Raw genomic sequence first — 15,999 nt, forward strand, 5'->3', positions numbered from 1 at the left:
AGAAATGTACACTTTTTGCCCCATCTCTCCAAAGCACTGGAATTCTTATCTGTCGGAAAAGGGTTTTTAGCAGAAGTGGCCTTAACCCCCTTAGGACCCTGAGAAATGGTTTCTGGATCAGCAGTAGGATTTTTGTAAAGGAACTGGTGGGAGTCAGGGACCCTGTAATATCCGTTGGGCTTAGCAGGGGCTGGAGGAAAGGAGTCAGGAGTTAAATTAGCCTCAGAAAAGGCATCATCCACAATATCCAAAATAGGAGGAATAGCCAGGGGTCTATGTTGGGGAAGAAGGAAATCCCTAAGCCTTCTCTTAGATTCCGAGTACTCCTGTCCTTCCCAGTGAAAATGTTCCCTCATGTCATCTAAAGTTTCCCCAAAAGAAATATCCTCAGGGGGAGAAGCTGATGGAATGGATTCCTCAGCATCAGAATCCTCATAAGGAGGGAAAGTATATTCCTGTTCAGAGGAAGACACTGAAGAAACAGATGCTTGATCAGAAGATTCATAATCCAATTCTTGCCTTGGCCTTTTGTCTGGAGGGGGATGTGAACCCCTAATCATGGTTAGTAAGTCCTCTGCCATTTTAAGTAGCTGTTTCTGAGATTTGGGTCCCGGATCAGAAGAGGCCTGGGCTGGTGTCTTAGATTTAGAAGGGGTCTTTGCCTTTATCAGAAGCTGTGTAGCCCTGAAAACCCCCTCTGAAGCCGGTACCTGCACAGCGGCTCCAGACCCATCCGAGGGAGCATTGTCCGAAGGTCCTGCAGCTGGAGTGCTCAAAGGCCTAGTTGGCTCCTCGTGGGAGTCCGTTTCGGCAATCTGTTCTGAAATGTCCGACAGGGGCTGCGAAAGCGCCTCACTGACGACGGCTGAACCTGTAGCTGGCTCTGCTTGTAAAACGTAGTCTGATTTGGACCTCGGAGGCCTGTCCTTATCCTTGCGTCGTTTGTAAACTCCGGTAGTTGGAAGCGTGTCAGACGACATTTTATAATTAAATTGCCTACCAAAGTAGTGAAAAGCAAAATCGTACCTTCGCTTAATCGTACGTTGGTTAAATCTAGCACAAAACCGACAACTAGCTACGTCGTGGTCAGGGCCTAAACAAGGAATACAGTAAGAATGGAAATCCTTATGAAGTATTTGCTTCCCACAAGAAATGCAATTATTAACTTTTTCTGACATCGGACTGGAGCAAGAAAAAAAGTTTCCCCAACGGGGTACTTGGCTTTGAGAAGAAGTAAGTCTTCGGACTGAAGCACAAAAAATTATCAGGAGTCAGCCGACCGGCACTTGCGAACTGCTTTCACCACACGGCAAGAAAGACTGGAGAACATGGCGTCGGCTGGCAGCTTTGTACTCCTAGCGCTCCGACGTCAGGGAGCATGTCTGAACATCCGACGCTGGACCCAGACTTTGGGATTCTGGCCGACCGAGGACTGCCTGCTGGCAGGAAGAACCCTACAGTGATGACTGCAACAGTGAAACATGATGAACATCAGTTTTTGCAGCTGTGTCAAGAAAACCGCAATCTGCCCTAATAGGTCTCAAATACAAGGCTTGCTTTCAGCACAGACTAAACACAAATAATACAATGAAAGTACACAAATTTTTAACACAAGCTTTTTAATTAAAAGATTTAGAAGTCATGTAGTTGTAACAAAGGTATGTCCTTAAGGAGTCATCATCAAGTATCTCATAGGCCTCCACTACAAGACGTGAAAAGTATTACACAATGGAGACTATCCTAGCTGGATCTTTCTTGCAATATTTACTAAATGGCTTGTGTGAGCTTTTTACCCTTTGGCTTTGATTTTTTTTTAACAAAAGTTAAGTTTTGATTCTGTTATAAAAAGTAAAACTGGCAAAATATTCAGAAACACTCCCCAAACGTAATGAGGATTTTAACTTTAATGTGCATCATGTCAAAAACTGGGCATCTGTTACCAAAATTTTAAGTGTCTTGGTCAACATTTACCTCAAGACTGTACAGTTACTTTTTTCACTGCAGTAGTCTACAAGGTTCACATTCTTATCCTGCCCTTTCACCATACTCTCTCTCTATAGTGAGAACATACAATGTCATAGACCCAATAGCAACCAATCTTATTACATTGTCACCACAGATAAAAACTTGAAAATGTGCAGTTTTCACAAAAAGATCCAACATGCCTTGAATGACTTAGACAAAATTGGTAAAAGCAACAAGAAAAGGATTAGTAGCACCTTAAACTATTAAACTCCTGAACATCACTGCATAAGATTAAAAAAATGACAATACCTTTGCCTTGGTTCTTTCAGCTCGTAGTTGTGCTTCAATCTCCTCTGGACTATTATACTGTCTCATACGACCTTTGTGGCCTCCTTTTTTGCCTGTTTGCAAGATATATTCAGAAGTTAAGTTTGTTAACAGGAAGGCAGCATATAAACTTAGACAACAGATAAGCACATAAAGTGGGAGGCTTTCCAGTAATACCATCAGAATATGACTTGCCTCACCTATATTTTGCGGCCTACAGCATCACAAACTGTTCATCGCAGCAGAACTGCTTGTTTTTCAACACAATGCAGACTTGACAGCACTGTGGTTTCTAGCTGACAGTTTCACCACATTGATGCAATGTAATGAAGTGAGATGCACTACTTAGTTTACATGATAAAACTGCACCTTCTTCCAGCTGCTGTTTTCTGGGCCCCTTAAACTTAGTTTTCTCATCTCCATTTTGGAGAGAATCTTAAACCTGGATTGTCACCTCCCATACTCCCACCCCTTTTCCAAGGATGATCCTCACTCTGTTATATAAAACGTGCAATATCCTGTTGTATTACCACACTTCCCATATTTTCCCTTTCCTCCAAACTATACAAAGACAGAGCAGGCAGCCTAACCTCAAATAGGGCAGTTATGTACCCACTGTAGCATTTAAAAGTAGGTCCACCTTATGTAAGAGGATTAATGCAGAAGGCATTAGGATAGCTGAAGCTGCTGCATCAGTCCCCTCCACCTAACCCACACAAAAGAAAAAAATAGCTGTAAGCCACTAAACCTAGTCAGAAAAAGTGGGAGGTAAGCTGCAAAACGAGCTTACATTGTTATCATGATAGATGTGGAAGAGTAACATTTATCTGCCAAGACGTTTACTGTACATAACAGCAGAACAGAGCTCAAGATAATCCTTCTGGACAGTCTCCTTTACGGAGATGTGCATCTTATCACTTCAGCTTGAAACACCTTCTTACGCTCATCAAATCTGATTTCTACTACCTTACCAATTTTAGGGAAAAAAAAAAAAAAAAACAGTTGCTACACAAGCATCACCCAAGCCTGTACTGCACATAAAGGCTGGAGAAGTAGCAGCTGCTAATTCTGTGTGTACACTTGCAGCAAAATTGAATGCACTTTGTAAACCACTCAGCTGAAGTTAATCTACACTCCTCAGATCCAAGCTTTCTGCTAAAAAATGCAACAAGACTGTGTACACAAGTTCCACTTAGAACTGTCAATACAGAATCTTTGTCATGTAAATACTGCATGACTGGAATATTTGGATTAAGAAACTTGGAACATTAACTACTTGACTCCAATTGCTATCTTAAGAATAAAGGAAGGGTTTAACTTTGTACAGATACTTTTTAATGTTAAATGAGTCTAATGAAACCGGTTTCATTTCTAGAGTCCTTCAGTTGAAGAAAATGGCCACACAGTGAGACTTAAGACATGCAGAAGCTTCAAATTCCAAAGCTGCAGATTCAAATGGAGAAACACAAAAAGTTATGTACTCACCATAACAGATCTGTGAAGTCTACTTCAGTCTGGTTCAGCCTGTGGGTTATCAGACTTGGAAGTGAGCTAGCATCAGATCCAATACCTCAACTCGGCGAGTTCCACCTCCACTACTTACAACTCCCCCACTTCACTAGAGTTGCAGATCTAGTTTGCCTCCCTCTCTCTCGCAAAACTTTCAGCCCTAAACCTCATGGGAGAAAGACCAAGGACCCAAAGAAAGAGGAAAAGCATCATTCCTGAGGTAACAGAATAGCTGGGAAGGCAGGATGATTGAACCAGATGGAAAAGACAAACAAATCTATCAGATGATTATGTTTTTTTTTCCATTTGCCTCAGCCACGTAGCACCCTAGGGCAGTCTTATGGAAGCATATTACGCAATACAATGGAACCAAAGTTATACACCTGGACTGGATATCCATTTTGTATAGTACGACACAAAGATCTGATGACCCATCCAAGCTGCAGCTGCAAAATGTTGTCCAAAGCAGCTCTGGAGACAAAAAAAACTGTAGAAGTAAACACAGCTCTGGTAAAATGCCCTTAGGTTTTGAGGCACAATGGCATTGCATTTCTTTTGTGTATAGTCTGAAGGCAATCAAAAGCCACTTGAACAATGTAATCTTGGATACAGGAGCACCCAACCAAGAATGAAACAAATAAGTTTGTATTTTCTAAAGGACCTTATCCTATCCAAACAGGACCTCAACTGTCTATGGACATCAAAACAACGCAGAAGACATTCATCCCATTAGAAAAACAAAAAAGACTGGAAAACTGAAATTATTTTCTGATACCACCTTAGGCAGAAAACATGTGTCCGATCTCAGGGATAATCTCTTGATGGAACACCAAATAAAGAGGTACACCACAGAAGGCTTGCAATGGCCACCAAGAACAAAGTCTTTCATGATGACAACTTCATATCAACAGCAGCAGATGGCTCAAAAGGAGGTGCATCCCATAATTGAAGCATAAAAGGCAAGTCCCAAGATGAATAGGGTCTCGCACAATAGGACGATGTAAAAGGGCTCCTTTTAGAAAGGCCTTCAAAATTTTATGAGCAGCCAACTGCACGTTATCCCTACCAATGGAAAAACTGGACTATATTTGCCAACAGCACTTTAATAATGGAGTATCTAAACCCACAATTAAACAACTCTGGAATAAGTCCAGGATAGCCTCGAAAAGTGCTTAAAAAGGAGTCCAGGCCCCGACAGATAACCCACAAGGCAAAAAGCTTCCACTTACTACTATACACCTTGTGATGCCCCACCACCTCTGGACCAGTATAAAGCAGCCTCAGTCCTCACCACTGGCACCAGTGGGGGGATGATCACCAAGAGGACAACAAGTACACACACAGTACCTTCACATGCAGCTCTCTGTGTGCTCTTAAGGGAAATTGTGCTTGATGCAGAGACTACAGTCAGTCCAGGGCTGGTTTCTCCCTCTTTCTCCACATCCCCAACAAGACTCCCCACTGGCTTAGCTATATAGAGTTCAGATCTCAGCTGAGTGTCCAAGCCAAGAACTCCCAGCACCCTCTCTGTCCAACCAGTGCTTTGTGTCCCTGACCAAGTAGCTGACACACATCCTCTGAGTTTTGACTTACACACACACCCCTGAGAAAGGCTGGCACGGGTTTACTAGCTATGCCCCCTTATTGCCCAGAGTACAAGGTAGTTACTAGTGCCACCAGACATTCCTGCTAGAGTGAAATTAATATTAACACAAATGGTAGTTTGACCAAGAGCAAGGATATTATGAGTGGCCCACACAGTGTCACCAAATAAATATGCAAATACTCTCAAAACAAATATCTCTACAAAGATCAGCAACAATGAAAGGTTTAAATATGTTTAATAATAAAAAGAAAGAATAGTTGTGTAAAATCTTACCATAACCATATATGCCCTTCTCTTCTGTATGCTGCAGTATTCACAACATAAGGGAGTCCACCTCCAGCTGGCTCGTAGGTCCGGCCAGTATGCAAAAGCCTTAATGCTACTGCGATGTACGTGCTATGCCACACTACAACTTGTACGTTGGCCATAAAGAGACGTCTGGTATAAAGCTGACATCAGCACACACCTACCTCAGAACTGTATGCCGCCCAGCACCAGCCTGAGATTGTAGTGGAGAATCACAACAGGAAACTAGGCAAGTAGTAGAGGGAAGGCCATGTGGGGAAGCAATACCGCAGCATATAGAGAGGGACATCAATGGTTATGGTAAGATTTTACACAACTATTCTATGTCCTTATATTCATATGCTGCAGTATTCATAACATAAGGGAGAATGCCAAAGCTCAAGCTTGGGACAGGTTTGGAGGAGGATTAGCCAATGCTTTTTTAAATAAATCCATGCAGGATTGCTCTTGAAAACCCAGCTCTGGACTTCGAGATGGTGGAAAGCTTGTAGGGTTTAGTGAAAGTATGGAGTGAGGACCATGTAGCAGGCTCCAGTATGGAGCCAATGTCCAAATTCTTTAAAGAATGCTCCAGTGAAAGAAACTGCTCTAGCAGAATGGGCCTTCACAGGGGAAGCAAGTGTCTTACCATCTGACAAACAAAAGGAAATGGCTTTAGAAATCCAGTTGGAAATAGTTTGCTTGGAAACTGACTTATCCAGAGCTCTTGGGTGGTGAGACAAATAAGCGGTCAGATTTGTGAATAAGCTTGGTTTTGTCAAAGCATTATCTGAACTGCCTGTGCACATCCAAGGTGTGCAATATTCTCTCACTGGGACAATGATGCAAAGGGAAAAAAGTAGGAAGGTTAATGGACTGATTTAGGGATAACTCATTAGCCTCTTTGGGCATAAAGGAAAGGTTAGTGCGCAGGGAAACCCTCTCTCTATGAAAGGCAGTGAAGGGAGGATTGGACATCAGGACCTGTAACTCTGAAACCCTTCTAGCAGAGGTAATGGCCAAAAACAGTCCTCCAGGTACAATGGTGCAGGGAAGAGGAGATTGCTGGTTCAAACAGTCCCAGTGTAAGCTTCTCCAGCACAAAACTGAGATCCTAAGGAGAAGGTATTGGTTTCCTTGGTGGTCTGATATGTAGGACGCCTTTAAGAACAGTTTTACCTCTAACCTGGAGGCCAAAGGTAGAGACATAGGCAGACAAGCAGAGATGGGTGAAAGTTAAGCCTTCACCGAAGGATAGGACAACCCAACCCTCATCAATTAACACAGATAGGACAAAACCATCGGGACATCAACTGACAGAGGTTGTAGGTCCTTTTTATTTGACACCAGATGGAAAATCTTTTCCATTTGGGAATGCAGGATTTCCTAGTTGCGGGCTTTCTGGTCTCTTGCAGAACTTGTAGCACATCCTCAGAAAAAAGGTATCTGTAAGGGATTAAAACCCTATCACCCACAACGTCAGAGTTAACAGTTGTGGATGTACTAGGATCCTTTTGCCCTGTGTGATTAAATCCATCCTGTGGGGTAACTTGTGAAGACTGTCCCTGGCTCGGTGCAGGGGAACAGGTAACCAGTGTTGCCTTGGCCAAAAGGGAGTCACCAACAAGATTTTTGGTTGATCCTGTTGAATCTTCAGTAGGACCTTCTGTAAAAGAAGCAAAGGGGGGGGGGTCATACAGAAACATCCCCTTCCATGAAAAAGGCAGAGTTGTCCACCTTCCACATCAGGGGATGTGGGACCTGCCACAAAATTTTGGAAGTTGTCTGTTCATGGGGGAGGCAAACAGATCTATCCGAGGTGTACCCCAATGATGGATTAGGTCCAGAAACACATCCCTGTGCAACATACATTTGTGGGATTGGGACATGGACCTACAAAGAGTGACTCTGTATCCTGGACTGAGCGGAGATAAAACTGCCTGTAGGGAGATTTAGCTTTGTAAGGCTAATTCCCAGGCAAGTGCGGCTAGTCTGCACAGAATGTAAGAATTCGATCCCCCTGTTTGTTGATGTACCAAAGAGCTGTAGTGTTGTCTGTGAACCACCTCGGTACTCCTGAAACAGGTTTGCTTTTGAATCTTTGCAGTGCCAAAACCAGTGCCATCATCTCCTTTACACGGACATGTTCTGTGCCTGCTTGGGAGATCAGATGTCTCTGACCCTCCAGGCTTGGACAGTTGCACCCCAACCTGTGTCTGAATAACTTGCAGTGGTAGACCAGGGTTTCTGTTTACCTAATGAATCCACCATTCTAGTTCCCTTTTTAAGCAAGGCAGGAGTGGAATCAAAAACTCTAAGGGCTGCAAGTGTTGCATCCACCCAGTTCATGGAGACCATTGCAACTTCCTTGTGTAGTCTTGCTAAGGGTATCATGAGGATAGTGGATGCCATGTACCCCAAGAGATGAAGTCCCTGGATGTCAAGGACTGGAGAGGAACAATGCTCTGGAAATAGGAAGTCAACAAAACTTTCCACTGCAAGACAGGCTAGCATTTTGTCTGTTTAGATTCTGCATCCCAGGAAAATGTGATCCAGTGAAAGGATGAGGGAAGACTTCTGAAGGTTTACAGTGAACCCTAACCTCTGTAGAAGGACAATAGTGAAGGAAAGCTGACTAAGCCTGAAATCAGAAGGTAGTCTAGGTAAGGGAAAATTTGAATTCTCTGCATTCCGCAAAATGCTATAACAGCGGCCAAGCACTTCGTGAAAACCCTTTGTGCCTGACAGACCAAACGGTAAAGCACAAAACTGAAAATGCGAGAAAAATACATAAAAGTAAAATGAAAACTGGGAATATGAAGATGACCATCTTTTATATGTAGGGACACCATGAACCCCTGTGGAAGAATAAGAGAAAAAGGAAGGAAGAGTCAACATTCGGAAAAGAAGGGACTTTGAGAAAGATGTTTAAAATGGGAAAGGTCCAGGATGGGTATCCAGGGGCCATCCTTCCTGGGGACCAGAAGCATCCTGGAGTAAAATCCCTTTCCTAGCCGAGAGGTGGAACTCTTCGCTTGAGGAAAAAAGCTCAACTGATCTTTGGGGGGGGGGGGTGTCCCTCTGAATGAGAGGAACATTTCCCAAACAATGAAATATCCTGTTTTGATTATGGAAAGTACCTAAGAGTCCCAAGTAATAAATTTCAAAGCAGCAAGACAGGTTGAGATGACGGGACAAGAGTGTGGATGGCCCAGGTGGCTGGTAGTCAGACACTACTGGTTTGGGTTGGGACTGACACGTTTTGAGGCGGGGCAGAATAAGCAAATTTAGAAAAGGCTGTCTTTCTAGGTCTCCTCTTACTTTTGGAAGAGGAGGAGGAGGACAGAAGGTTTTCTAATAAAGGCGGTCTTTACTGGATAATTTCTCTGAAACTCTGGAACTGGAGAAACTAGAATGTGTTTAAGATCCTGTAGCTCCTTTCCATTCTCCCGAAGAGACTTGCAGAGCTCCACTGCTGAACTCCAAAACAAGACTTTGTTATCCAGCAATTTGGCTTTGAAATCTTCAGGCAGAGGCTGTAGCCTAAGGCAAGAGTATCTTCTCAAAACAGACCCACAGGCAGCTGCCCTAGCAGAGACATTAGCAGCATCATAACTGCACTTGGAGTGCCAAGTCACTTGTGCAGAAAAAATAATAGCAGCTGCCAATTTTGATTTTGCTGAAGAGTCTGGGATGTCTGCCAACATTTTCCCTGCATCTGCCAGAAGGGCCAGGGAGCACTTTGCCTTGTGGATCTGATAACGGATTTCACGAAAGGCCAAGGTCGCAGAAGTGTATACCTTCTTTCCCAAATGTTCCATGACTTTACTCTCCATATCAGAGGTAACAGGGAAGTGGATGGAAACAATTTTAAAGCCTTGTCCATAGAAACAAATTGTAGCCGGGTCAGCAGCAGAAGCCTTGAAAAGGAACTGCGAGTCCCCAGGTACCTTATAGAACCCGTCCTGATGCTTGGGGACAGGAGGCTAGGAATCTGGAGATTTGGAGGCAGTTGAGAAAAACATCCAGAAAGGCAGACAGTACTGAAGGGACAGCAGAAGGAGCAAGGGAGTTCATCTACAAGAAGTCATAATACCTCTTCTGGATATCCAAAACTTGGCAGCAGTCGCACTTAAATTCTTCCATTTTAAAGAATGGTCTCTCCAAAGGAGATGTCCTCCCCAGGGGAATCTGTACCATTAGATTCCTCCTGTGGGGAGGCATTCCCCAAGGTAGAAGCAACCTCGGTGAAGTAGGCTAATGACTCCTCGGAGGAAGTGTCTACAGACATCCTTTTGAAGGATGTGGAGGGAGAGAAGGGCTGCAGAGGAACAGGAGGAGAGGGATGGCGAAATGCCAAAGGCATTAAAGAGGCTTCGAGAAAAAGCTTCCCAATCAGGAGGCTGCTGAGGGGTAGCAGGAGACAGGTTTAGTTTTAGCCTCTCTCTTTTTAGGAGCTTCCATAAGATGGAATGTGAAAGGACTGGATGTTGGCCTGCATTTGACTATATCAGTAAGCACATAGTCATGCACCGTAATTTGTGACACGCGACAAGGACACATATAACAAGCCTGGATTCCCCCTTGTCATCCTGATCGGACGCCTGCTCTTCCCTCACGGACATGCTAGCGAACTCCTATGGAGGCCTCCACTGTGGTACCCAAAGGTACATCCACCACCTCCAGCACGGTTTCCAGGCCTACACCGGCCTCAGGAGCAATAACTGGAAAAGATGGAGCAGCTGAAGGATCAGGCCAAAGTTTTTTTGCCTTCTTTGGTACAGCCTCATCTGTATGGTCCAACGTCACATCCATTTAGAGTGCAAGGCACTTAAGTCACTGATTTTTAAATATAATTTTAGACAAGCTAGCCAACTCCTGAAGATCTTGAGGACAAAGGATCTGCACTCTGTGGTCATGGTATGGGCCTAAAAAAAAAGAGCCAGAGATCATGGGCATCTTTATGTGGAATCTGCCTTCCATACTGAGACTTACCCTTCGTAGCTGACATGAACCCAACAAAACAAGCAGCAGCAAAAAACTTTTTAGAAGAAAAAAGCCCTACTGGACTCATCTGAAAACTGTAATGCAACTGTTCTGGAGAGCAAACATCTGGAACAGGCAATCGGACACGCAGCAAAAAAGTTCTGAGGTAGGTGCATGCTGATGTCTGTTTTATACCAAATGTCTCTTTATGGGCGTAGCACGTACCTCACAGTAGCATTAAGGCTTTTGGATACTGGCCGGATGTACGAGTCCAACAGAGGCGGACTCCCTTATTTTACAAATACTGCAGCATATGAAAGGAGGACATCAAGAAAATAAAGTATACATTCATAGTAACATCTGAGTTCAAATCATAAGAAATATTTAAAACAACACTGAAGGACAGGCTCAGACAAATAAAGAACAATATCTAAACTTGGGTTCAGTCAGGAATATAGTGAAGCTTAGAGAATCACTATTCCTTACTTAATAGAGCAAGGCAGATAATGTGATGAATGGTCCTTTTTATTGTCAGGCCCAAGATAGAATACAAAATGCTCAGTCTTACTAAGACTTCTCAAAATAATATCCAAAATATTACTTCTGGGATAGCTTGCAGAATGGTGTCACCTGACTTCTAGTTTCCATACAAAACCCCCATTGCTGGAAGCTGGCAGGATTTAGCACCTAACTAACACACACACACACACACACACACACACACACACACACACACACACACACACACACACACAAAGGCTTTTGCTCCGATCTGCAGCAGTTGCTGAAGTCATAAAACAATTTCATATCTCCACACTTCCACAGTAGTAATTAGTTCATCCCAAAGACAATACAGAAAGCTTTCTAGTAAAGACTGCAGGTCTCTGGCTGCATTGAACCCTATGAAATAGCATCTTTATGGCCTAGCCCGTAAAGTGATTTAATTTCAGATGCATTTTAAAGTTTGCTGGACAGAATTTAAACTTCCAGTTTCCTCTGTTAAAACATATATATTTAAACAGTCTCAACAGTGCATGTACATTTCTGCTCTCTCCTGTAGGGCACTCTGTGGATACATTTCAAACACAAACTTTACACATACCTTTACGACGCAAACATCTGTACAAATCAGTTTGACATGCACAGGACATACAGTTCTAATACATTTGTAACAGAAGCATCTTGAATAAATCAGTTTGATAATCCCATATGACAATTTACAAAATTTGAGACACCTGTGCTGGCAGTATCTCCTATTGTCACACACCTTATGAGTAGATGACTTTTGTGAAGTAGTTAATATGTGAACTCCTCTGATATCAAGAGAATTGGAGAAACCAAGTCATTAACTTGAGTGTTCAAAGACAGGCCAGCTCCAAGCCTGTTAGTTAAGAAATCAGATCTGGAATGGGATCCAGATCCTATGGAGGGTATCGCAGGAGAGGCCAAAGAAGGGGAACCTTACCTGGTGAGGCCAAAAGGGAGCAAAGAGAATTACAGTCATACTGCAATGGGGCACTTTTTTGAAGAAACTTATCAATGGGGTTGAGGGAATACTCGTACAGAACATCCAATTGCCAAATATACAGGAAAGCATTCCTGGATGACTGTCCCTGATACGAACTAGGGCAAAGCAGCTGCTGCATTTGGTGTTGGAAGAAGAAGTGAAAAGGTCACAACACAGAGTGCACCAGTGTCAAACAAATCCAAACAGCACCCCTAAGATTTAGGGACCACTCATGAGGAAGGAGAACGTCTCTGTTCAAACTGTCCTCAAAGATGTAAGATTTCCACAGGATGTGCGCTACAACCAGAAGCAGTCAAGTCAAAATCACACACTACTAGTCCCTCATGGCCACCTAACAAAGGCAACAAGACCAACTCCCCCTTATTTGTTCAGACATCTGGACAATCAACATACTGTCTCTGCCTGGACAGAAATCGCATCCTTAAGGAAACTGTGCATCCTGAAAAGCTTACAAAGCAAGGAGGATAGCTTTCATCTCAAATATGTTGATGTACAGGTCAATCTTGGCTGCAGATCAGGTCCCCTGGATATTCCTCTCTTCAAAATGCCCCCCCCCACACACACACACACACACACCCAGAAGAGCTGAGTCTGCCGTGACCATAGCCTACAGAAGGGGAAGAACAAACAGTCTCCCGGTGGACACCATGGGAGATTCCAAACACCAACTGACTTGATCATGAAAAACAAGTCAGTGAGACTGGAAAATCCATTGGATGTGTCAAGTATGATCAATGGACCAGAGTCCACCGTAATAACCTCATGTGATACCTGGCCAAGGGAACCAAAGAAATAGCAGCCACCATGTGATCAAAATGTCCGAGAATAAGCTACACTGGAGGCTTTCTGCACATGATCAAGGACCTTGTCAGATCCCAAAGGTTCGATATTCTGTACTCTGAAAGCTTGGCAGTCTGGAAGGCTGTGTCAAAATGACAACCTGAAAGTTCCAAGGACTGAACTGGATGAAGACTGGACTTTTTGTAGTTGACATCTGAGGATCTGCAAACCTGGAGTAAGATGCCTCTGGTCCTGCTCAAGGATTCTATTGTGGGACCAATCAGAAGCCAATCGTCCGGTTACGGAAAGACATGCAATCGCTGCAACCTGAACCAAGCTACTACCACTATCACTGCACTTGAACACCCGAGGCGAGGGGGGAGGGGTAAGAATGAATGGTAGCACTCTGAACTAGTAGCAATTGCCCACCAACCAGAAGCACAGAAATATCTTGGACGGTCTCAACATTTTTATATGATAGCATGCCCTTGAGACTGATCAAGCACATCCAATTATCCCTCCTCAACAGAGGCAAATTGGACTGCACTATGACCATCTGGAACTTTATCTGCTTTACAAACTGATTCAACGTGTTAAGATCCAAAAGCAGCCTGAAGTCCTTCTTGTTCTTTGGAATCAAACATAACCTTGAATTGACCCAGGATCCTAGTTTGCCTGGTGGGACCTCTTGGATGATTCATCTTAGTAGCAGCTTCAGAATTTCAATGACTGCCATTCTTCTCTGATGTGGGGGAACATCTGGAATTTGTTTGGGAGTTAAACTGGGAACATGTAAAAATGGAACTAAACAGCCTCTAAATAGGACTCTCAACACCCATGGGTCTGAGGTGATGGCCTCCCAAGCTTTTCGAGTGTACCGCTAAATTCACCAACTACCTCCAGCGCAGAACAGTCGGGCAACCATTCAGGGTTGCTAAAAGGAACTCATGGAGAAATCTGCACAGAAGCATGGGTTCTGTGGACCACCCCTGCTGCAATGCCGGCATCTGTTTTAGTTGCCGCTGCTCCCCCACCCCCACCCCACCCCCGCACACACACAGACTGAACTCTCAGGAGGAGCCTCTTGAAAGGACTGCTGTGATTTCCTTAAAAAGGAACACATTTTCCTCTCTTCTGATTCAGGGGTGGCAAAATGAACTCCAATGGCAGACAGCATCTTCTCATTTTGCTCACTCCTGGTCAAGGTGTCTAACTTTTGGCCCAAAAACAGATGAACCATCAAAAGTACATCTTAAAGTAGTCTGCAATTTCACAATCTCATCCAAGCTTGGAGAAGCATACCAATATTGGTGCCAGCCACTCAGGATGTCTCACCAGCTAAAATGAACAGCAATGCCAGTGCCAGCTACTCAGGAGGTGCCACCAGTTGTGTTGGAAAGCAGACACATGGGCAAGTTAGAAATGGCCTGAAGGTTGGGCAGTTGAGTCTCCAGAGTATTCAGAGCTTCTGGAGACTGCTGTATCTTCACTGCTCTTAATACTGCTAACACAATGTCCCACTGATGCCTAGTCAAATGAGCTAAATAAATTAACGCCCTTAACACACAGGTGACTGAGGCTTAAGCAAACTTCCCTAAGCAGTCCAAAACCCGAGGCTCTATTTGGTGGCGGTGGGAGGGTGGACCAAGGAACTCTCCTCTGAAAAGCCCTTTTGGATGGCTGCCACCATCACAACAGCATCCACAGCAGGACCCTTACTCCACTGTAGCCGATCGGAGGGACAAGTATCTCGTCAGACTTTTTGGGATCAGTTCCACTGTACATCTGGCTCCTTCCACGTCCTCCAAGACACCAGATCAATAAGTATGTCCATATGGGGAACCAGCGAGGAAGTGGATGGGCCCACTCTGAAGGGTTCCAAAAACCAGACTCCTCTGGAGAAAGGGCTATGGCAGTCTCGCTCCAGAAGACTGCTGAAAGAGAAGCCTTCACTGGGGAATTTGGGGGTACCCTTCTTCCACAAGGTTGTCCTCCACAAGGTTGTCCTCCACAAGGGACTCCTTGGGGTAAGTCAAGGTACTTCCTCTTGCACTGCCTCTTACGAGAAATTTTCCCCTCCAGTCAATTGGACGAAAACAGAGGAGATCAGGGGCCCTACTTGGATGGCAGCTTGGAGATCAACAGGGACAGGCTGTCCTGGAGCAAGTTGAGAAACCGTCACCACTACAGATTTGAAGGGGAAGCAGTGATCATACCAAGCCATTCCCTCTCCTGACAGGAGAGCATCCACTCCAAAATATTGAAGCCAGAGGTGGGCTAACTAGACCCAGATGATCTAGGGTTTGAAGACTCCAAGGACATGCCAAAATCCATAGCAGTCCTCCTTGTCCCAATGGACAGACCAAACTATCAAGAGCAAAAGCGATGACTTGACAGTAGGACAGTTAAGTTCTAATCACAACCTTCCATCTCTACCTGTAGGCCTTGAGGTCCACCCATCTCCTACACCAAAGTTGAGACTGAAGACAAAACTGGCTAGGCCATCGGCCCCAATCCTAAGAAAAGGAAGACAACCAGTTCTGAAGACCTCAGACTTGTAGTGCCCAAAGGAGGAAACCAAGATAGGCACTGAAGCTCCGGGATGAGGGCCTGGAGTTAACAGACTGAGGTGCAACTCCACCTGTGCCTGTAGGAAGGACCACATCAGCTCTGACATCTTCAAACTTCCAGCAGACCAAGATGACCGAACCAAGGAGGCTTGGAAGCTCACTGAACCTGCAATGGATCCAACCTACTGGTCCGGGTCAGGGAAGTTCTGATCAGAGGCAGTGATGGGGAGGGGGTAGACTAACGAGAAAACCCCAGTGAATTAGAAGAAGAAAAGGTGGATAAAGCTCATCCTGAAGGACCCCACCACCACCAAAACTAATGTCAGGGAGGGCGTTTGTTAGCTTCTACAGCCAAAGCTCAAGTTTGATTCAAAAGTCGAGACTTTCGGGTCTGGCTGGCCAAAACAGAAGCACAATTTCCGGTTCTTTTGCTGGCCCACAAA

The 15,999-nt window shown here is 44.4% G+C and overlaps 1 protein-coding gene across 1 annotated transcript in view; it reads right to left on the reverse strand.

The window, feature by feature from the left end:
- PDAP1 (PDGFA associated protein 1) overlaps window positions 1–15,999 on the reverse strand; it is a gene marked incomplete in the record, with an annotated part of 252,720 nt that overhangs the window by 180,868 nt on the left and 55,853 nt on the right. The window contains 1 exon segment of the mRNA XM_044089355.1: window positions 2,275–2,366. Coding sequence (XP_043945290.1) covers window positions 2,275–2,366 — 92 coding nt within the window.

The sequence above is a fragment of the Protopterus annectens genome, chromosome 12.part0, assembly GCF_019279795.1.
Source record: "Protopterus annectens isolate FY-2018-M chromosome 12.part0, PAN1.0, whole genome shotgun sequence".
Classification (NCBI taxonomy): domain Eukaryota; kingdom Metazoa; phylum Chordata; order Ceratodontiformes; family Protopteridae; genus Protopterus; species Protopterus annectens.